Source organism: Sinohyriopsis cumingii, chromosome 3 (assembly GCF_028554795.1).
Source record: "Sinohyriopsis cumingii isolate HCF-2022 chromosome 3, ASM2855479v2, whole genome shotgun sequence".
NCBI classification, from domain to species: domain Eukaryota; kingdom Metazoa; phylum Mollusca; class Bivalvia; order Unionida; family Unionidae; genus Sinohyriopsis; species Sinohyriopsis cumingii.
The window spans coordinates 109,541,480-109,560,735 of NC_142963.1; the positions used below are offsets into that span (position 1 = coordinate 109,541,480).

At 34.6% G+C, this 19,256-nt stretch overlaps 1 protein-coding gene across 1 annotated transcript in view; it reads left to right on the forward strand.

The window, feature by feature from the left end:
- The window catches only part of LOC149803558 (luc7-like protein 3), a 48,508-nt gene continuing 29,252 nt past the window's right edge, over positions 1-19,256 (forward strand). The window contains exons 1-4 of the mRNA XM_089953290.1: positions 1-124; positions 7,639-7,705; positions 11,834-11,873; positions 15,394-15,532. Of these exons, the coding sequence (XP_089809416.1) occupies positions 20-124; positions 7,639-7,705; positions 11,834-11,873; positions 15,394-15,532 (351 nt within the window). The 5' untranslated portion in view covers positions 1-19. The remainder of the gene's footprint in view (positions 125-7,638; positions 7,706-11,833; positions 11,874-15,393; positions 15,533-19,256) is intronic.

Below are 19,256 nucleotides of genomic sequence, written 5' to 3' on the forward strand. Positions count from 1 at the left end.
AGCCAGAGAACGGACGAAAATGGCGACGCAAGCCCTTGCACAAATGTTGGATGAATTAATGGGACGAGGCCGTAATCTCGCTCCGTCAGATCAAAAAAGTGAAATACGCTGGACTGATAAAGAAGTAATTTCATTTAATTTAGAATCAAATAACGTAGCATAGTTCCAAACAAAGTTAAAATTGAAAATAGGCCATGAGGTGTTGCTAACGGAGGTGTGAAATACATCATGACAACATTATCGTTCTACTAATTGTTTGGATTGTGAGCCAATTAAACTCAGTTGATAACAATAAATGCAAAAAGTATTTTGTCAGAAATATTCTAACTTGGAATGAAATTGTTACATAAAAAAGTATCGGTTGATAAACAGGATGTAAGGAATGATGAATATAATTTCAGTATGCACCCATTTTCGTAGTCCTACAACGTAAGACACATCACCCGATATTTTTGTTCAGGTTGGGGTGGGGGCTGATGGGTTTTACGGCTTAACTAACGGTGCTGTGTAGCGTGTTTTGGTGTCGGCTAAGAGTATATTATAACTAAAGTCAAATTTTCAGAAATATCACACAATTGGCGACCAATAACGACACTTTCCTACAAAGTTAAGTTATGATTTTGTCAGACTTTACTTACCTGATGTCTATTCTCTAATAAATTCAAATTCTCACAAAAGAAATGGACCTGTTTTCAAGTTTTGTTGGCCTACATTTCAGTTGGCTGGAGAGCGATGAAAGCTGGGAATGCCGAAATTGGGTTAAGTTGAAATATTATACACTAATGAAACAAATAAAAATATATTATGCCTATTGGAACTGCAAAGCAATGTTTTATTTCATTTAAGAAACTTATCCGCCACATGAACCTACTTAAACATACTTTGGCATACCTCGACTACTGTTGCATTGCAACAAATTGAAATGTATGTCAACGGAACGTGAAAATGTGTCCATTTGCTAGTGTCATATTTTCATTCTGCCAGGATAAAGACAGCACAGTAAGTATACTAATTATACATAAATTAGTAGAAGAGTGTCTATATATGCTGCCAGATGTGTGAGATATTCCTGAAACTTTGACTACTCATTCTCTACAAGCTATTTATTTGGATAGTAAGACATAACACTTGAACAGAAACATGTGCTATGTCTTACATTGAAGGACTACCATTTTCGATTCATTGCTTACTTTAATTTGGATATAGAATGCACACTATTTTATAAATCTTTCCGATAATTGTTTGCATTTCTTATCTTTTTGCAGAATTTAACAATGGCCATATTTGACCATTTGTGTAGCATTATTTGCCTTGATTTTCTTCATTTCCACAGGATTAGCCTGGAATGCTGAATAATGCGGTACTTATTGTTCTTATCAGTACTTAATTGAAAACAGTACTGTTATTGCTGCATTGTTACAAATTGTGAAGATTCTCTCACAGGGGCTTGTATCATTGTTTACAATTGGCCTGTTACACATGTACTGTAAAATAACTATATAATAACTACAAGGGAGAACACTTGTCACCTTGCTCACGTGACCCGTTTAAGAATAAACACTGACATTTCAAGCTACGTTTTGGGTAGCTTATTAAATTTGGTACCAATATTTAGCTCAGGCATTCAACTGTGTATCCCTGTCAAAAGTTTGACTTGATATCATACCTTTAAGAAATGCCAAATCATTTTCCCATGCTACCGCTCAACATGGTTTCTGAACTACATGATAACATTTTTAAGCTAAATCATCTATCACATAAAATTTAGACTTTGCTTTACATGAAGTGTATTTTTTCCTTAATCTATTTGTTCCGTGATTTATGAAAACTGACAATCTAATGAATTACTTCCTAGACATAACAATGTTTAGTTTCAGACTGATTTTGTAAAGAAAATAATTCAAACACAAAAGAACAAATCTTCATTCTTTGTGGTTTAAATTAGAAAGTGCTTTTCACCAGTTCCCTTCATAAAACAAAAATTACTATTTACATATTAATGTTTGTAAACAGAAGATGGTATGTTTTTTCATCATCAAATAGTAACTTGCTTGGGAAAGGGTTAATGTTAGCTATTGAAACTTATACCTGTGAATATGCAAGAGTATATTGGCATAGTTGGTATCAAAACCACATGCAATACATTTCGCATTGTACTACAATACAACAACACTGTCAGAATTTCCTGGCTATGGTGAGAGAGCATCTCAAAAGTCAGAAACATCATTTTCACTTTCCTAACTGAAGAATGTAAAGTTTACATTTTTTAGGAGACTTCAGGGATGGTCCTGGCTTTTAAAACGTTATCACCAAAAAAATTGCCAACCTCATTATTTTGTCGCCAGTTTTCAAAAAATGTTGCCAGAACAAGTAGTGAATATTTTTTAAAAGTCTGTTAATGTAAATGGCAATGAAAAGTCTATCAATGTAATAGGCAATGAAAAGTCTATTACTGTAATAGGCAGTGTATACCCCAGGGGGTGTAAAATTGAGGGTAAAAAAACCCTTGGTGTCAGAACTGGGGGTCAAATAAAAAATGGGGGGGTCAAAAATGTACTCACAAATTTTCACCTCACCCGTACTTTTTCAGCTTGAAATAGGATATTGCATCTTGCACAACATCGTCTCTTTCTCTCTCTGTCTCTCTCTCTCTCTTGGTGGCGAGTGGTTTAATGCGCTCTCCGTTACGGATCACTGCCATCTCACCTCTGTCTGCATGGGTTCGAGTCTAGGATTCGGCCAGTGTGTGTATGTGAGAAAGCTTGCCAGTAGCTTTTCGTGGGTAGGTGGTTCTTTCTGAGTTCTTCCTCCACCATTAATACTGTCGCCATGCATAGCCTATCGTGTGCTGAAAAATGACGTTAAACCCCACAACAACAACAACTCTCATATACAAATAAACATGCACAATTAACAAACAAATGCATTGTCCTTTCAAAAAATAATTTTATTAGTTCATTTTTCTTTTAGTTTAAAGTCGTACTTTTAACAGTCTCCTTATGATCTTTTTGTAGCAATATTATAGACCAACACAGGATATATAAGCCAATACAAAAAGCCAATTAAATCTTTTTAACCAAATGGCAGTTAATTTACTGCCTGCCATAAAATGTGTACTCTCATCAGTTTCATTGTACTTCGTCCTAGAGCACATATTTCCAAAAATCAAAAGGCTAATGATTAATCTTTTTTCTAATAAGTTACACTTGAACTTTAAGATCTTTCTTTTATTGCAGCAAGTTAAAAACCAACAAAATCTGCAATGACCCCCTGACTTTGTAATCCAAATAACGCATTTGTCTCAGCAAGTTTACAGATGTCTTTGTTGTGAAAGAATGTCTTGGGTGGTAATGTGTTCACCAGATATCTTGTGGAGAACAAGGGCAGATTTTTTAACATTCTTAAACCCTGTCACGAAAGGATTATTCACTTTTGCAGTCTTCACAATCAAAGAAGTCACACCGGTAATCCTAATGGATGTGCCATATTCCAGTCAAGGGAATTATTTTCTCCGTGTTTCATTGAAGTTAGGTCCACAGTTACTCTTTTGTGTTCTGCTTCTTTCACTTTCTTCACTAATGATTCTTAGTCCAAGCCTTTTTAATCTGGTGATCACTTTCTAGTGCAACAAGCATTGATATTAAACATCTGGATGATATCTTGATGAGCTCAATGAAAATCGCATGAGAGCTTGCAATGTATGGGGAAGCTACTTTGACATAACATTGCCTATGCTAGTCTGGTTCCCTGTTTTGTATGCTCCCTGGGAGCATACAAAGCAGGGAACCATACTATGCCTATGCTCGAAGTATACACGATGCCATCCCTCATCCAAAGCATTTGATATTAAATAAATCCTGATCGGTTTATGCGAATCCTTAGCATTAAAAAAACGCATGTCAACAAAACGTGTGCGTCAGTTTTCTCAAGCGTGTGTCACTGATGCACAAATGTGCGTAAAGGGAAACACTGAATAGGCAATGAAAATTGCAAAAGATGGGATAGTTATTACTTTATTAACCACAAGCAATACAGCTATAATATTACAAAATAAATCATTACATGACTGTTTTGCACTATTAATATGTTGTAGAATGTCAAATGATGATCCATCATGATCTTATTGCTACCCACTTGTTGTATGCATACGATGTGTGCATATCTACTCTAAGGTCTGAGAGTTGGGTGGTGCCCTGAAATGGAAATAATCATTCATTTTTTATGCCATGAATATTTCATTTATAATTATACATCAGAGATCTCGGAAATGCTTAATTACACATATTTGGATGCCAATTTTTTATCTGGGACGCATAAAATCACTGAGGCGGGAGTCCTCCATATGCATGTAATATGTGTGCGGCAAAATTCAAAGACTTGCCAGTCCTGCTTCAGCCACCTGCTTTGTGGGAAAATGTGTTGATCAATTAGCTGTGCTGATATTTACAATGATATAATTCAGTGACTGAAAGACCCCTTGATGTACATACATGTTGCCATTATAAGAGTACATCAGAAAGAACATGATGCAATAGCTGGGCTGCTAGTTCAAAGGCTTTGACTGGTGACCAGGTGGGAAAATGTACTGTTATTTACACTAATTTAATTCGGAGTCAGAAAGACCCAGAGATGTACATGTGGTCATTTAAAAAGTACATCAAATAAACAACTTTAGCTTTCATTATTGTGTTCATTTCCGAATGTGTCGGAATAAGTAGTGCACGAGAATCAAGACATGTTGAGACTTAGACAAAATGCCATTCGTAAATTTGGATAAGTATTTTGGGGTTAAACAGCAAACTTACGAAGATTGTAATGAGATTGAGAATATTGCTAAAGCTGCTAGAATTGATAGTTTCAACAGGACAGTAGCTAAGTGTAAGAAAGTGTGTGATGCCTAGCTTAGTGTTTGGAATAAATCCTTACTTAGATTGACAAAATTCAGTATCACTATGATGGACGAAAAAGAGCTATTTAAGAGGTACATTAACTGACCATACTTTTTTGAAAATGCCCCTCGCCTTAGCCCGGTTAGTTCTAGTGTTTGTAGCGAAATGTATTCATCAATAGATCAGTAGTTAGGCCAAGTTTTGATATCAGTTACGTTGACAAACAAACTCCTACCCATTCACAAGCATATGTTTTGCTAGCTGATTGACCATTAACCCTTTTTCGAGTAAGTTAGCAACTATCAATTTCCTGCATGATATCCTTTGATGATAAAACATACAAACATGTTTTTTAATATCAGAATCGGTGATCTGGATGTATATTAACTACCTCTTGTACACTTTTTCGTCATAAAATTAGTTTGAAACTGTAAGTGAACCAGTAGGCCTAACGGGAAATAATGGCGGACTTCGCTAAGTCTGGGATGTACCAGTTTATTCGATTGTTTTCGTACATCATTGGGCAAATATATTCAGAAAAATATACAAATCATTGAAAGCAAAGCCACGGTATTATTTTATTAAAGATTTCACTTTAAAATGCAAATTATGTATGTCAGAAACATAGAGGACAATGCTATGTTGTGGAATTCACGAGATGCGCTATATGGTCTAAGCTGTTTTCTGACTTGACACATATTGGTGAAAATACAGAAAAAACAGCTAATCAGATACTATTTAACCATTCCTAAAATTACTAAAAGGACGTAGACAAATAAACCATAAATTTGCAATCCTTTCAATGGACTGTTGTAATGAAGCTGGATTTAAGTGAGTGATTACATTACGGAAACCTCTCCATCTAAAAATAGATGCACTCACGTCTGTGTTGATTCTGTAGGAAAGAAGGGGGACTGCAACTTTTGATGGTGGGACTCCTATTTTTACCAAACTGGGAGTCCTGTACTCCTTGTTTTAAAATCCTAGCGAGATCTCTGATACATGTTCTGATTATATATATATATATATATATATATATATATATATATATATATATATATATATATATATATATATAATTAACAAGAAGTTGGCATTAATGCAGCAATCACAGGGTACCACAGGTGTAACATCACAATAAATATTTTAAGACTGTACACGTTTTTCCCCATATTTCTGTCATTTAAATCCGTAGAATATTACAGTTAACAAGCTATAGAATAATATTCTCAATACCTGTGTGATACAAAACTGGTGCAGCTTTGGAACAATGGTGGTGGTAGTAAGCCGCAAAGAAAGTGTTCATCATGGCACTGATAATGGCATTTTTACTTTTACTAATATCAGCGATCTTCGCCACTTTCATGGTCTTTGCATCCTGCATCACCGTTAGTGCATAGGTATGACTGCTGTCACCTGAAAAAAATGCATTATCAAATGTAAAATATCTACTTTGCTGACATCTACAGTATCTCAGTCATTTTTAAAAAATAGATACATTGGATATTAAGCAAATCTGTATTGTGTATATTATTTTCCAATAAAATTCCAGGACAGTACCTGGACTTGGTCAGCCACTTGGCCTGGTAGCATGTACCCTGGTATATATATAATTTACTTGATTGTTTCTGCATCAGTTACAGCCACGTGCATGTTTTATTTACACATTTACAGATTTTGTAAACATTTACAGGCAGTAAACCAAATTTAGCAGTTTACACATGTAAATGTTGCATCCCTAATGGCCACCATGGCAGTGATTCTAAAAATCTTGCAATTGCTACTCATCCAAATAGTCTTTTTAGCATGGTATTTCACTATCAGACTTCGTATGGTATGTGGTTGGACCTAATGAAATGATTTGGATCATACATCAGACATAGACAAAGTGATGTGCATGTTGAAAATGTTATTATTGCCCCTCCTCCTGAATGGATGGTCATATTCACACGGGGATTTCACCAAGAGATTTTTAAGATGTCTTGTTGGTCCTAAATGAACATGGTGTTGATCTTATGTCTAGTCTGACTGCCATATTTTGTAACTTGAAATCTTGTTATTGCCAGATGGTTTCAAAACTCAGCAATTTAAAAAGAAGAAATGGTCTCGTCTTGAATTCCTGGAAGTTCTTATCAGTCAGTAAAGTCTCATTCCTATCTAGGGACTCTAGTTGTTTAAGCTATTCCATTTATTTTTATTTTGTAAAACCTGTGTTTGATTTTCTTCATACCTGGGATGAATCGTTATGTAGCTATTCATTTTGTGACATGCTTGTTCTTTCCAGTTTACCTAGGAGCCAAGTTTAGTCAAAGAAACTTTTAATTTTAGGTTTGGATTAAATTGTTGTAATTTCCTTTGATTTGCTATGTCTCATGATGGATTTTTATCAAACATTGCAAGAATCATTATGAAGCAAAGATAATTAATTCTGTGACATGCTTTGTATTCCATTTTACTTTGGGATCATGGTCACATTTTACACCAATGCAAATGCAGGATGGCCTGAACAAGAAAATAGGCTCCAGTAATATAAATATTAGCAAGCTGTTAAAATGTCACTTAATGAAAAATGGCTAAAAATTTAGTTCTAATTTGAACCTAGCCATTACATATTTATAACCTCCATATCACATGTCAAAAAAGGACAGAATATTGTGGTCTCATGAACATCCATTAGTGACAGGTTTTATGGTATTTAAATGTAGTTGCTTTCAAACTTGTAAATAATGTTACATTTTTCTGTATCTAGGTCTGCAAGTACTTCCTATGTGGTTTTTGTCCACATGAGCTGTTTGTTAACACGAGAGCTGATCTTGGTAAGTATTGCCCTTTTCCTGCAATCTGCCTCTTGAAAATGATTTAACTGATAATTTGAAAACTTCTTAATTCATAAAAATATTTTTTCTTTTTCTTGATATTAATTTATGTAATTTGTTTCCTTTACAATTTCAGGAGACATAATAATTTTAAAAAAGACAAAAAAATTCTCACCATGTAGCTATAAGGGTGAAACATTAAACCTGTTCCATGTACTAATATTACTGTATCACAATAAATTGCCATTGATTTGATACATATCAATAACTGTTTAAAGATTAAACAGGCAGCTAATAATTTTATTCATAGCCTTTAAAGATTGCAATAATCTTTCTCTGAAAAATTGCATTGTTTGTACTGATTATCCACCCTAGGTATACATGTATGCATCACAATTGCAAAATTATCTTATGTGTTGTTGAATTGTTTCACCAGTACATAAGTATCACTTTTCTGACTTGACTTCCATGGCTGTATTCATTGTTAACGTTTTGTGTTCGTGTTTTAACAAGTCTGGTTCTTTGGGAGTATATCAGTGGTGTGACAGTTCAGTGCGCCAAGAAATTTTTTTGGGACACAGGCCTTGGGTTGGTGACTTAAATAAACTTACAAGTCCTGACTGAGATTCCACAAGCCCAGGCTCCAATTTCCAGATGCCCATTTTTATCCTTTTAGTAAGATTGTCACACAACGTTGCAGTAGCTACATTTCGATTATAAATACAATAGGATTCAAAGGGGTTTGAAGGTAATGCAAGTGTTGTTAGTGTTCATTGCTATAATGCCGTGCTTCACAAAGTAAAACTCAGTCCACCAAGAGTTCTGAATTTATTTTTGTTAGCCTTTGCTGATAGCTAACTGCTTCCTAAATCAGCTTCTAAAATGAATTACACTGGAACACTTTTCTGAAGTGTATTCCCTAGGTGTGAAAGACTGAGAGTCAAAATCACCTTGGTGTCAGAATTGAGGGTCAGACTGAATACTGAATGTAAAAAAAAAAAAACTTTGGTAACAAATTTGGTGGTCAGATTAAAATTTTGTGGGTCCATGAAGAACCAATGAGGGTAAAGGGAATCACTGATTCTGACTATTGATATGCTTTGCATTCTATATATGCAGTAAAATTAGACTTCAAAGAAATGTTGCTGCTGTTCACAAACTTGTCAAAAGTATAATATATATAAAGTATAATATATATGATCAGATGTCCCATATGACCACAGCTGTTGTTATCTTGAAAATCTTGTAATTGCTACTCCTTTTGAATGGGTGGTCATATTGGCATGGGGTTGTCACCAGAAAACTTTATATGGTATCTAGTTTGTACTAAAAAAAAAAGGTGCCATTCTGACATCCATTCTGAAAATCTCGTTATTGCTACTCCCTGAAATGATGGTTATATTAATGTGGATGTTGCAGAAAACTTTGTCTCGTTGGTCCTAAATTAAAAAAGAAAATTGTGCCAATTTGATGTCAAATATGACCACAAAAAGCAGCCATCTTGAAACTTGTTATTGCTGCTCATAAAAAGAACATAATATTGGTATGGGGTTTTGACCAGAAGACTTCCTGTTATGTCTAGTTAGTCCTAAATGAAAATGTTACCATACATCATTAAAATATTTTTCTGTCACTAGTTCTTGTCACTAATTCTCCAGAACTTTCATTCTGATTGATATATGGTTTTCACCAAAAGGCTACTTAGAGTACAGCACATGAAGTTTTTCAATTCCTTACACTTCACAGCTGGGGGCTTAAGTCCCATCTACTTTTGCTTCATGGTGGGGTAATAAATAGCTACATATCACCACCACACCTCAGCAGGGATGCAGATTTCAGTCATATATTTGGACCATGAAATTTTTTCCCAAAGTCTTGTATATTTAGTTCATGTATATTTAGATAAGGTTGATCAACTTTATTTGCAATAATTGTATGCTTTTACTTTATTCAAAGAAATCTGAACAAACTTATGCACTGACTTGATGAGAGGCACACCTTCTTGAGCTTCTGTTGAACAGCATAAATTTATCCCATTGTTATAAAGAAAAAGTAATCCTTTGAGATATGGATAAGTAAGTTTAACCCAAAACAAACAAACAGAAAGCACTGAATTTGCACTAAAATGCAAATGACATGCTTAGTCACTAAGCTGTAATGGCACAGTCATGAATCTGAATAGACATAACTTCTAACTGGTTGGATTCTGACTGTGTGTACTGTTAAGCGACTGATGGCTTCTGTTGTACTGGGTTATTAGTTTGCAAACATGCATCTATCTTCAAAATGTATTTTGAATCTTCATGTATCTAGGATGACATTTTGCTACAACAACCACTAATACAAAATAATAAAGTTTAAATTAAAGTAGAGATACAAAATCAAAATAATGCTCATTTTGATATACATGTATATCTTGAGACTAACATACATGTGTGAGGAGCACCTGTTCATGCACACAGATCTTCTATTAAGTGCATGAAATTCAGTGTGAGAATAAACTTAGCTGCATCATATTTATTTTTCTGGAACAGACGTAGACAGTTCTCATTTAGGAATTCTTTTTGTTTTTTGTATGTTCATACAGCAACTGCCAGTACTATGCTTTCTCAACTTTTAATTTCACTTCCATAATACTGTAATTGGCTGTCATAAATAATCATGCATTATATTGATGAGAACTCATGCAGATGGTTGCCATCAGAACTTGTGCAATTTTCTTTCACTTCAGTCAGGTATCAATGTGATTGTATTTTGTGCAAGTTTGTTTCACTTCAATCAGGTATCAGTGTGATTGTGTTTTTAGTTTGTTTGATGCTTATCATTCTTTTTATTGGAGGGAGTACAGTATTACCGACTTGCATGTGATCATTAAAAAGGTACATTGCATGAGCTGCAGCAGAAATAAGGTCATGAAAAGTATATGAAGATTCTGATAACATAGTATTAAAAAAAAGGCTTCAATTCACTTCACAAGATGTATTAGTATAGTTTGAAAGGCATTGTCATGGTGTTAATATCATCTCAGATTTGATTGTCATTATGTATCATGTATTATCTTCATTAAAATTTGAAAATATTTCTAATTATCTGAATTATCGCACTTTTTATTATAAGAAAAGTAAGCAAATGGCTTTTGAAAGAGATAATGATGTAGATAAAACAGTTCCTCTATATGTATCTGATCTGTGTCACACAACTTCAGTTTATTATCCTGTGGCTTTGTTTATGTAACCATTATATTAATTACCAGATGATCACGTCAAAATTGGGTCCCTGACCTTGATTTCACCCATCCACAACTTTGAGATATGGTTTTAGCTTCTCAAGCAGTCGTACTGGTTTGATTATTTATCTTTGTGTGGATACCTTGTAAAATATATGACACCTTCATTATAAAACGTGTAGGTCTCTGTGCCCTATATTTCATGGTTAATTTGCTTCTCTTAAAGTTGTATTTAAAATCAGTTTTTTCTGCACTATTGACTTTGTACATGCATGTACATGTCTGTGAATTGGTCATGGTGAATAGTAATCAGCAAAATCCCCTTTGAGACAATGCTTTGTCTGCTTGCCCCCCTTTCTACAGCTGATGCTATTTGCTAAAATTCTAAAAGCAATTTCCTAGGTGTGCACAAGAAAGCAAGCTATGTGGTGGTCATGGTCTTATTATGCTAAATTTTTATTATGAAAAAAGTTAAAAAGTAATTTCCCAGCAAGCTTGGATTTCTTTAGAAATCTAAATGATTTGGTCCACATTGAATGTTGCTAGTTTGCATTGGTGTTCATTTGACCTGTGCTGCCTTCTGATAGCTCTTGTTGAAGTTGGAATGCTTAATGTACAAGTGTCTTGGTCAAAGAGTATAATTTATGAGTAATATTCATAAAAGTACAGTATGGTAATTAAGAAATGGAGAAAAAGCTTGTAGAAGTTTCTTTGCATCAGATTAGTCTTCAGATGTATGTTGATCAGATTAATCTTAGAAAGTATGTTTTTTTCATATGATAGAACCCTTAAAAGGTGTGATCTAGCAATGAAGGTGTTATGATATCATTGAAATGCCAGCTGAGACAACATGTAAAATTCATATTTCTGTAATTCTGAAATTGTTTACCCTTTTTTTGTAGGACCCTGTGATAAGATCCATGATGAAGCTCTAAGAAATGAGTAAGTATTTAATTTTAAAGGCAGAGTGGTTTCTTTTGGCAAAACATTTTCATGTTTGTAACATACACCCAGAGTTAAACTATGTAAGCTCATGTATGCTGACAGATAGCTGCCTGACGTGTCTACCTTTAAATCTTGTAGCAGAGTTGGATTGACAATACAGTAATACCTCGTGCATTTGCGTTTCTGGATTCGCGAATTCACGGATTCGCGAAATTTTCATTGGTACCCTCTATGTACATGTTTTCTTTATTTTATTGAATTGTACCTTCATTATATGACTTCTGTGACATATGAAGTTTACCTAGTTTACCTTCCTGACAATGACAAAGAAAACGTCAGTCATTAAGTTTCCAGTCCCATTCGTTACTTGGTTTTACCTTACTGTGAGTGCAAAAGAAAACAGCAGCCAATGAATTAGTGTAGGGGTAATATTAGTATGCATGTACCGTACTGTAAATGCGCTAGTGTGGCAAATACCTATTAGGCGATACTGTACTCTGTTTTTACGTCAACCATTTATTTCTCTTTTTAAGGGTAATGTATTAAGCTAACTTTTAAATGAAATTAAAGTGCTTTGGGAGCATGATTTGGGTCATATTTAGGGTTTAAACCCTAGAAATAAGCATTTATTAGCATTTTTAGTGACTTGTACCAAATATTCGCAATTCCTCCTGATCCGCGACTGGTTCTGGAACCTAACCTCGCGAATTACTGTATAATGATAAGAACATCTAGCATGGATCCTTCATTTAAAGTGGATCATGGTGCTGAAACTGAATAACTTGCTGTCTTGCACTCATAATTGAAATACTAAATTAGTATTTAAGCCAGAGAACAGGAAAATATATAAACTAACTCATTTGAAAAACTAGTTTGCAGATGGTAGAGTCAGTGCACAAAGATTATTTTTTTTTAGACACAGGCCCATGGCTTGTGACATAAAGAAACTCACAAGCCTTGACTGACATTTCACAAGCCTGGACTCCAATTTCCACATGCCCAAAATTTCCCCTGTTTAAATATTGTTACACAATGTTGCACTACCTTAGATTGGAATATAAATTCAATAGGGTTCAAAACGGTTTGAAGGTAATGCAGGCGTCATTAGTGTTCATCACTACACTCACTAGGGACTGGATGGTCCTGGTGTTCAAACTTCTGCTGGATTCTCTGAGTGAATCCTGGTCAGAACCATGTTGATGTATGTCAATGTATTTTGTGCTGTATGTGCAAATAATTAAAGGTTGCCCCCCCCCCCCCATTTTTTTTTGTTTGTTGCTGTTGTGCTTCACAAAGTAAAATTCTGTCGAACAAGATTTCTGAAAACAAAATTGTTGGGCTTTTCTGATAGTTAATTGCTAATTAAGTCTTCTTCAAAAATGAATTACACTTGAACACTATTCAGACAACTGAAATGATCATGCTTTGCATACTATATGCAGTAGAAGCCGACTTCAATGAAACATTGCCACTGTTCACAATTTGTGAAAAATATACATTTGACTTCAACATTCAAAGCAATGATATGTAATAACTTTTATTCTTGTACATGCATCTAGCATCTCTTTGATTTACCTATAATGGGTTCCATTTCTTGATCCTAGCTATGCAAATGAGCACCATGGGTTAACCCACTGCAGCCTTAAAACACATCTCACTAGCTATTGTCAGCCAGTTAAGTAATATGTGAAATGGTGGTTTATACCTGACCTCTTTTCCTTTAATTGCCACTATTTAAAGTGCCCAAGGGATAGTTTTACATCAGCTCCAAACATGACTGTTTACCGTTGATACATGCCACATGTAATGGGAACATAGTGAAAGTAGTGTTTTTTTAGAAGAAAATTACTGAAAATTTTGTTTTCTCAAAACATGACCGTGTCAGAGGGTTTGGAAGTATGAAATCATATTTTTAGTATGAAAAACCATGCTTCAATTTGATTAAAATCATATCTCGATTTCACGTAGGACTGGTTTTCTGGATTAGATTGTACCATGTTATGGCAGGTATGCCATCATCTTGAAAATACATCTACACATTTCATTAGCATGATCAAAGTTTCGTCGGGCAAATTCAATTTTTTTTTCAACAAGCCTGATGGGCACCTCACTTACAATACAGGACAGGCCCAATCTAAAATTAGAGGGGTGCCAGTCATCAGGCTATCAGATTTTTTGAGCACTGGTAAAGTGCAGTATGATGTAAAGCTTTTGGGAAAATACTGAAAAATAGTTTCTCTCTAATGTTGCATGATGAAAGCTGAGAATTTAATCCCAAAATGTAATAAAATAAGGATCATATACATTTTAATTTCCATTTTCCTTTTCATTTCCATCCTTTTGAAGGTGAGGGACTTGCAGGAGGCTGGGGACTCCTGAGTTCCATGAGCGAGAAGTCCATGACTTCTCATATTTAAATCTGTTAAGAGCCCAGCCATTAATATGCTACTTAAATTTAAAAGTAAACACATCAGATTTGGATGTTAATTTCAAGGGTAGTTATGATTATGCATCCATATTTGACCAGATTTAACAAAGATTTCACTGTTTACTACAAAAAAATTGTATAAAAATACATTTAAAAGTTGTTTTTTTTATATTAAGCTACATGACTAATTTTGACCAAATCATAAAAATGCAACAATAAAAATGTGTCCAGTTTGGATTGAATTACAGGCTGAATTTTCAAGGCAGCAATTGGTATCAAATCTTGTGTATGTGTGTTCACATACAGTGAATCTGTAAGTGACTTCTTTCACTCCAAAGTTTAAGCAGCACTGTTTCTTGCCTTTTTCTCATTTTTGATTTAACACACTTCAGCAACAACAAAAAAATAACATTGGGTTGATGGTAACATGTTGACAGATGACATCAGGAGCTCTACATCTTGCATTTTTGTGTGAAAAAAGTAAGCCAGAAAATGACAAGACCAGTTTTGACCAAATGTGACCCAGATATTCTTATCATCAAGACATAAAGATGGTGCAAATGTAAATATAAAGTTGATTATCACATATGGCCACATAACTGAAGAAAAAATATATTTGAATTCTCATCACAATGCATCAAGTCAGTTTTAGCCACAGTTAAGGATCATCCTGGCATTAGTTCCCTTCAACCCAAATTATGTAATATTGGAAATTATTGTATATTTTGATTTTTTGGGCAATAGACTCAAAATTAGTGATCTTGGGCTCACTTTTTACTTTAATTATTTACCCAGTACGAGCAAGATTGATATCATTATCACTTGTTTGGTTTTGAAAACATTAATCCTTAAGGGATATATCAAAACTGGAAATATTCTCCACTTTTCTCTAAGCCAAATATGCGGACATTTGTAAAATTGTACAGTTTAAAAAGAAATAGTTTCATTATATTCCTAGTAAAGTTCTGGGCAAGGAACATAAAATGTTACTTCCCTAGTAAAAGTTTCTGTTCATCTTTGAATGCCCCAGAAGACATTTTCTACCCCTGTGTGAGTTTGTTATTTCATAGGACACCTTGTTTATTGCAGGTATGTGAAGAGTGTTAGATTTGAAAAGATGGGCTATGAGGAAGATTTCTTGAGATTTTTACAAGGACTCATAAATGATGTTGAGAAGAGAATCCGAAGAGGACATCAGCGATTGGCTCTCAATAGTCAGCAGAATGCAGTGAGTACAACATAGAGTGTATTTAGCTCTCCTGGTTATACAAGCAGGTGAGCATATGATATGGCAGGGTTGCACCTAGGATTTGATTCCAGCAAAATTTGTTAATACGCTTAAGTTTTTTTTTCCTCTATACACTTAAAATGGTTCAAAAATGAGCATTGTTTGCAAGCTTATAGAAATCATGCAAACCATTTTTCATGTTCAGTGCTCCATTTATTTTTTTCTGACACCTGTCCAGGGCTGGTGACTTATAAAAATTCAAGCTAGGATTCAAATTCCATGTGCCCAAAAGGGCCCTACTTTTTTACTATTGCTTTTCACTGTTGCAAACACGGTATGCTCTAAATATGAACAGAAGTGAAGAAAATCAAATTTTGTTGCCAGTCTCTCCTTTTTATCTGACTTTGCCAAAGGATGGCAGAGTTTTATTTAAAAAACTTACACGTCATTGTGGACCACTTTGATCCATTTATTATTTGTAACACCTATATAAAAAAAAAACATCTGCATTTGGCTTAATTCTCCAGGTTACAACAGTAAGGTAGTCAATTAACAGCTTACTGTGTACACATGTTAGTCATAATCTGATCAGAAAGTCACACATCTTTGCACCAGTCACAACAACTACCGGAACAGTTCCGGTCCCAAGTAAATTACAACTCACATATGTCATGTTCTGGCTCTGAGTCACTTTTTGCAGCCTTAGGTGTCATTTTGGAGAACCTGATTACATATACCTTTAAATGGCATTTATTCACTTTATTTCATTCCTTGTCCATCAAAATTCCACTGAAGATTATTGTATAAATTCATTGAGAAATGCTTAACGGCAAATTCATTGATAGTGTACATCAACAATTTTGGACACAATCACCAATCCTGTTTAATTTGGTTTCTGTCATGCACTGTGATGTAACAGGGAATGCGCCTGCTGTTGGGAAGAAGTTGTACTGCAAATATAAAGAGACGTAACAGTGTTATCTTTCATAAACAAAGCTTGCAGAAAACACTGGTAGGAAAAATACAGCACACAAGTCAAATAAATTGGAGGTATTTAATTAACTTTGTATATATCTTATGTATGGTATGTCACATCTTATATTTCAGTTCATACATAATACCTATTTTCCCCATAAAAATATCTTCCTTCATACCAGTAAAAGACAGCACAAACGCGGCGGTCAAGTCAGATTTATTTTAGTTAAATTTTGTATTATGTTAAATTATAATTTTGAAGAAATGTCATATGTAGAAGTCAAAATTAAAACATACTTTTATGTTACTCCTTTGTCCCATTCATAGTTGAACATTGGTAAAGATGAATGAAAATGCGTGTTACTTCTTGTTCACGTGACTGTACCTTGATTCCTGCTGTACTAGTAGTAGTTCAATTCAACATCAACTTTCTTGACTTAGTTTGATGCCAAACTGCCATTGTAAAAGTCCATAGTGATTGATAATTTTTGTCTAGAATTTTTTTATGACAATTATTGTGAAGATAACTCAAAAATGATGATTGAATAAACTTTGTTAGAACTGTATTACAATTAAATTTTAAAACTAAAATTAAGTTTTATATTTATACCAGTAAATATACTTAAATGAGCTTTAGACTTTTCCTATAGACTGGTTCTTGCTGGTTTCAATAATGCATAACAGTAATGTTTTTAAAAAAAAAATTCCTTGTCTTCTAATTTGCAATTCAGTACTGTTTTTTAAGGGTATTTCATAGCTGCCAACCCTCACAAATTTGGTGTGAATTTCACGACTTTTTCAGCGATTCACTGATTCAAGCTGCAAGCCAAAAATTCACGAATTCTCCAATTCTCAATTATTTTAAATCTTTAATAAAATAACCGATTTCCCGTTAAGTGTTAGTTGTGATATTCACAGTTGCCGAAACGGTCCGGCACTGCTGGTCGGGATATTAGTAGAACTACAGCCGATTAGTACAGTTGGCCCTGTAGCAAGCATTTTAGCCTATTTTAATCTATATGTATAAGAGCAATTTTACAAATGCTTTTGAGAGAAACTGGGGCCTAACCGGAATTTTGCTCTGCGCATGCGTCACCAACACTGATTTGAGTTACCGTTCAGCATCGCATGTAAGATCTTGAAAATGTCTTCACCACCAAGGAAAAAGAAATGTATTGCTCAAAAAGTGAAGTTTAATTTGGAATATACATGATACGGGATTAGTTCGTAGCCTCAACCACAACTAATCAGGCTACGACATCATAGCTTGGTCGCAGAGACAATGTTAGGATGCAAATCGGTTGCAAAAAACACTTAGAAGTTGGGAAAATTAAGAATTTGCAGATTTCAGCTCTGGAATATTTTAAGCCATTTGCGGAAGACCAGCAAGCTACCAAAGCTGAAGCATTATTTGTGAGTTTTCATGTTGAACACAATCTACCTTTATCAGCTGGAGACCATGCTAAATATTTGTTCCGACCAATGTTCCTGGACTCGAAAATCACTTCCAAATTTTCCTGTGGAAGAACCCAAAAGTGCTGCAGCTCATGTGCATTCCTCACAGCAACGGTGACAGCGAAAGAGTATTTTCTGTAGTGAGGAAAATTAAGGCAGACTTTAGGGCCTCCTTAGCTGTAGAAAATTGTCAGCAATTTTAGTCACTAAGATCAACCAACAGGCAAGAAGTCTGAACTGTTTAGAAAACAAATTTACGATCAAGCAGTTGAGGAAATTCAGGTCTGCCACAGTATCATGTCTTGATAAATAACCACAAGAACAAGTGAATTTTACGAATACCATAATAAATAGAAATGAAGATATATTTCTGCATATATGTAGTGTTTAGCTTTATATTGCGATCTTGATATAGTGTAGTATGGATAGTCAGAGTGGATGGAGTTATTGTCATGGTATTTTTCACTAATTCATGTCCAAATTCACGACTTTTTGTCCCTATTTTCACTAATTATGAGCCTGGAAGGTTGGCAGCTATGGTATTTTAATCCATTTAGTTCATAGACTTGGTAGCCACTGATAAACGGAGTGTTTTATTTACTTGTGAGACATTCATAGCACTTTGACATGAACCAATTATACAACTTTAAGCTACTGTTTTTACTGACTAATACAACATTCAGAGACTTCATTTCTGTTTTAAACTTTGAGAAACATGCAGAGAGTTTTGCAGTGTTCAGAAAATGAAACTATGGGATGGTCTGTTATCCATCATCTTTTGTCTGTCTGTCTGCTTTCAAAGTTTTTTTATCACTACTCCTCCTACGTTTAGGATTGACTTAAAATTGTACACACCCCATGGTCTAATTGGTCCTAATGAAAATAATGCTGCTTGGACATTTAATATGGCCCAAACAGTAGCCAGCATGAAAAGCTTGTTATTGCCACTTCTGAATGGACAATCATGTTAGCATGGGGTTTTCATTGAAAATAATTTTTATGATGTTTGTTGGTTGTAAATGAAAATGGTGTTTGTCTGATGTTCAGAATTGCCACCACAGCAACCATTTTGAAAATTGTGTTATTCCAACTCCTTCTAAATGGTTGGTCTTATCACTATGGGGTTTTCACTGAAAGACCCCATATGATGTTTACTTGGTCCTAAATGAAAATAGTGCCATCCTGATGTTAATATGGCTGCCACAGTGACCTTCTTGAAAATCTTGCTTTCACTACTCCTCTGGAATGTAAAGTCATATTGCCATGGGGTTTGCTGAGGAAGACTTCTTTTAAT